General features: G+C 36.3%; 1 protein-coding gene across 1 annotated transcript; it reads left to right on the forward strand.

Annotated features, from left to right (window-relative positions):
- Window positions 1–1988: 1988 nt before the first annotated feature.
- NDUFA10 (NADH:ubiquinone oxidoreductase subunit A10) lies at window positions 1989–2610 on the forward strand (the record flags this gene model as incomplete). Its single annotated transcript, XM_081266367.1, is given in 6 exon segments — window positions 1989–2040; window positions 2043–2134; window positions 2136–2216; window positions 2220–2250; window positions 2253–2522; window positions 2525–2610. Coding segments are annotated over 6 exon segments (612 nt in total).
- Window positions 2611–4382: the final 1772 nt, after the last annotated feature.

Here is a 4382-nt window from a genome sequence, read left to right on the forward strand (position 1 = left end):
AAACAAAATTTAGCACAAGAACATTTTCCATTTTCCCAATAACTAATATTATTTTGAAGGTTTAGAACAATGCAATAAAACAAGGGGAAAAAAAGGAAAATGCCCAAGAAATATCAGGAACAAATTATTAGTATTTGCAACATGCTATTGTCTGCCTACAATATAATTGTAAAATAATTGATTTAGAAAAGAAATTAGAACCAATGACAAATTTTAATACAATAATCACATATCAAATATGTTATAAACAATGTTTTAGAAAATATTTTCACAATAGTAACCACAAAAAAAATTTACTTAGGAACAAATTTCTCAAGAAAAAGTAATATCTACATAAGGGAAAAGTTCACTTTACAAAGGGACTATAAAAATGAAAATTAAGTAATATTGTGTTCTTGGTGAAGAGGAGAAGAACAACCACAACAATAAAAATAGTTTGGGGTATTGTTTTGTTTTTGTTTTTTATTGCTTCCCATATGCCAGAATCTCCTAAAAACTTATAAATATTACATCATTTATTCCTCAAAAAAATCCCTTGAGGCAGTTCAATAATTATTTCCATTTTGAAGATGAGTAAAGACTTAATTTTTTCAAGTGGTGCACCAAAATATTGACCAAGACAGATCATTTTCTTACCCATGCAACAAATCTCATCAAATTTGAAATAATTAAATTATGCAAAGTCCTCTGACCATACAGAATTAAACTAGAAATAAATAATACAGCACTACCTAGGAAATCCCCAAATATTTCAAAATTAAACAGCACTCTTCTAAATAGCCCATGGGTCAAAGCAGGACTCACAAGACAAATTAGATATTTTAAATTGAGTGAATCTATCACATGTATGGGATTCAGCAGAACCAGCATGTGGAGGAAAATACAAAGCATTAAATAATATATTAGAAAACAAAAAGGTTCTTGAATAACTAATTTAAACCTTATCTTAAAAACCTAGACATTGAGCCAGGCATGGTGGCACACACCTGTGATCCCAGCTGCTTGGGAGGCTGAGGCAGGAGGATCCGGAATTCGAAGCCAGAATCAACAACTTAAGGATGCCCTAAGCAACTCAGTGAGACCCTATTTCTAAATAAAATATAAAGAAGGGCTGGGGATGTGGCTCAGTGGTTAAGTGCCCCTGAGTTTAATCCCCAGTATCAAAAAAAAAAAAAAAAGAAAGAAAAGAAAAGAAAAATACCTAGAAATCAAGAGACAAAATAGGCCCAAAAATAGCAGATGTAAAGATAATAAATATTTAAAAAGTCACTATTAAAATTGAAAATAGAAAAAAAATCAATGAGTCCAAAAGTTAGGTCTTTGAAAACATCTGTAATAATTATAGCAAGCAAGAATTATCAATAAATACAAGAAAAAACCAATATCAATATCAAAAGTGAAAGGGGAGGCACTACTACAGGTCCTAGAGACATTTAAAGAAGAGCAAGGGAATATTAAGAACAATTTCTGTATATGAATTCAACAACTTAGAGGAAATGGACAAATTCACTGAAAGACTTTGAACCAATGCTCTCTGAAGAAGAAGCAAATAATGTGACTATTCCTATACTTAACTTTTAAAAATATATTTGTAATTTAAAATCTTTCCTTAAGAATACAACAGACACTAGTATGGCAGTATGTATAAACGTGGAAATATAACCAATGTGATCCTGCAATTTGTGCACGTGGTAAAAATAAGAATTCATACCCCATTTGAATCAAATGTATGATATATGATATGTCAAGATCATTGTAATTTTTTGAGCAACCAATAAAAAAAGAAATATATAAAAATATACTAATGCAAAAAAAAAAAAAGAAAAGAAAATGAATCAACCTCATTACAACTGTGTCCCTGTGGTCCTTAAACCTGAGAGGTCATGGTCTTTAGTCTCCTGAGACCAACCTCTGGGATCCATGTCTGCATCTGTATACAGGCTCATGGTCAGTGCCCAGCACATAGAATGAATTCATACCAATACACAATGCAAGCCCATTATAGATCTTGGGTGTCGATACTTGGTGAAAGGACAACCAAAACCTGACAGAATCCAACCAAATGATAGCTGTAGGCGGCAATGTGTGTTCTGGAAAAGACAAGTTTACAAAAGAAACAACAGAGAAAATAGGCTTTAAAGTACTTCCCCAAAGCAGGGACTCATTACACAGACAACATCACAGGAGATGGAAAACCCAACACAGAGTTTAGTGACTAGTGCAGTTTGGAGAAATTTCATGGTGATCTGAAATTAATGAGGGCAACAGTTACTGCCTAGAGCCCTGGTTGTATACCAACTGCTTCCTGCAGTATGCCAACACCTGGGAATACCTGCTGAGCACTGGACAAGGTGTTGTCTTGGAGGTGTCCCTCTACAGTGACTTATTTTCTTGTGTAACCAGGGCTTCGTGTGAAAGCAGGGTGAGGATCACCATAAGACAACCATCTAGCAGTACCTGCCTCCTGTGTGGTGAGCTATATCACATGCTGTCGCTAGAGATCCAGGGTTGGATTCAGAAGAAAGAAATCCACATGACATGGAGATCACCTCTGCCTGTCTTCAGAACATCAAGAAAACCCTTAGACCTGAGATGAGGGGGAAAATGTGAAGTTTTGTACTAGGACTCAAGAGAGGTTCAAGATACAGAAAGGGTGGTAGAGCCTACGTATTGAACACCGAAAGTGTGGTTTGACAAAGGGCCTTGGCTCATTCAGGTGATCACCCTTGTTCACCTTCTACAAATGCTGGTTTATAATAAGCTGGACTTACTGAATTTCACAACTATTCCTATCTGTATCAAAAATCAAAATTGGAGCTCACCAGAGTGAATGGGTCTTCCATAAATTCAGAGAGCTACTGGTTTGCAAGTACTATTAAAAAAAAAAAAAAAAAGTATGTGTAGGCTGTGAATGACCAGCTCCCTCTAGAAGCACATTGTCCCATCAGGTGCTCTATATGATACAGCTTTCCTAGCTTATGTCCTCATACTTCAAGAAACAGCTGCTTCCACGGAAAAAGATAAATACATACATAAATCTTTCCTCAAAGAAAAGTCTTCACCCCATGTCCAATTATGGTACTTGCTCCCTTAACTGAGATTCTAAACTTGCCCACAGTGTCCAGTTCTTTTCTTGCCCCAAACTCCTCTTCCTCTGAGTCAAATCCCTGGATATCTGAGTAAGAAAATCAAATATGAAAGAAGGATTTTAGTATTACAATTAGTAAAATCATTGCCAAGCTTTGGGTGAAAATATGTGGCTGTGTTCATGGGAATGGATGTTGAAAGTATTCAAGGAGGAAGGAAAAAGTCTTTTTTTTTTATTTTGGCTGAACCTATAGTTACGAATGAATTTACCAGAGACTGAATTCAGTATTCTAGTTTAGGCAGCTAGGGGTGAGTAATGACTACATGGACTCAGTGTCAACAAAAAGTTGAAATTGCTTTGTAGAATAAAAAGAAATAAATTCTAATATTGAGAAAACAGAAATGCAGGAATGAACATATTATATGATACAATCCATCATCTCTACCAAAGACACTCTTCTCTCAATAAAAAAGTAAGACATTAATTTGGGGGGCCTCACAGCAAGTATTTTTTTATTTTTAAACAAAAAAGACTAAGACAGCAAATATCTGAACTCAAGGCACATAGTAAAAACACTTTGTTTGCTGACAGCTTTGTTCTAATTATATATTCATGTGTGTGTGATATGTATTATTTATAGAAATGTGGAGGCTGGTAAGTGTGCATGTGAATATAATTTATATATATTGATTTGTGTTATAAGCTGTGTATCTCAAAAATATTTGCGATCTCGTCACTTCTCTCGTTGGTTTACCTGTGACTTAGCACACACAAGTTAGCACCAGCAAGAAGACATTCTTCTGAAAACCAGCTCCACTCTGGAGATTTTCAATAGAAGAGAGTAAGTGTTTGATTAGTCTATCTTGTGCACGTAACCTAGAGAGAAGGATGGCCTGAAGGAAGGATCTCTACTAATTCATGATTAATAACACAAGGAGGCCAAAATGGCCAGGAGTGGAGTTATGGTTTGGACGTGAGGTGTCCCCCAGAAGCTCATGTGTGAGACAATGCAAGAAGGTTCGGGGAGAAATTATTGGGTTGTGAGAGTCTTAACCCAATCAGTGATTTAATCCCCTGATAGGGATTAATTGAGTGGTAACTGAAGTGGTAGGGTGTGGCTGGAGGAGGTGGGAATTAGGGCGTGGCTTGGGGGTATATCTTTGTATCTGGTGTGGAGTCTCTCTCTTGCTGCATCCTGGTTAACCTGACGTGAGCTGCTTCCCTCTGCCACCATGATGTTCAGCCTCACCTCCAACCCTGAGGAATGGAGCTGGCCTTTATGGACTAAGACCTC

This window comes from Spermophilus citellus (assembly GCF_964194105.1).
Source record: "Spermophilus citellus genome assembly, chromosome: 14".
In the NCBI taxonomy this organism is placed as follows: Eukaryota; Metazoa; Chordata; class Mammalia; order Rodentia; family Sciuridae; genus Spermophilus; species Spermophilus citellus.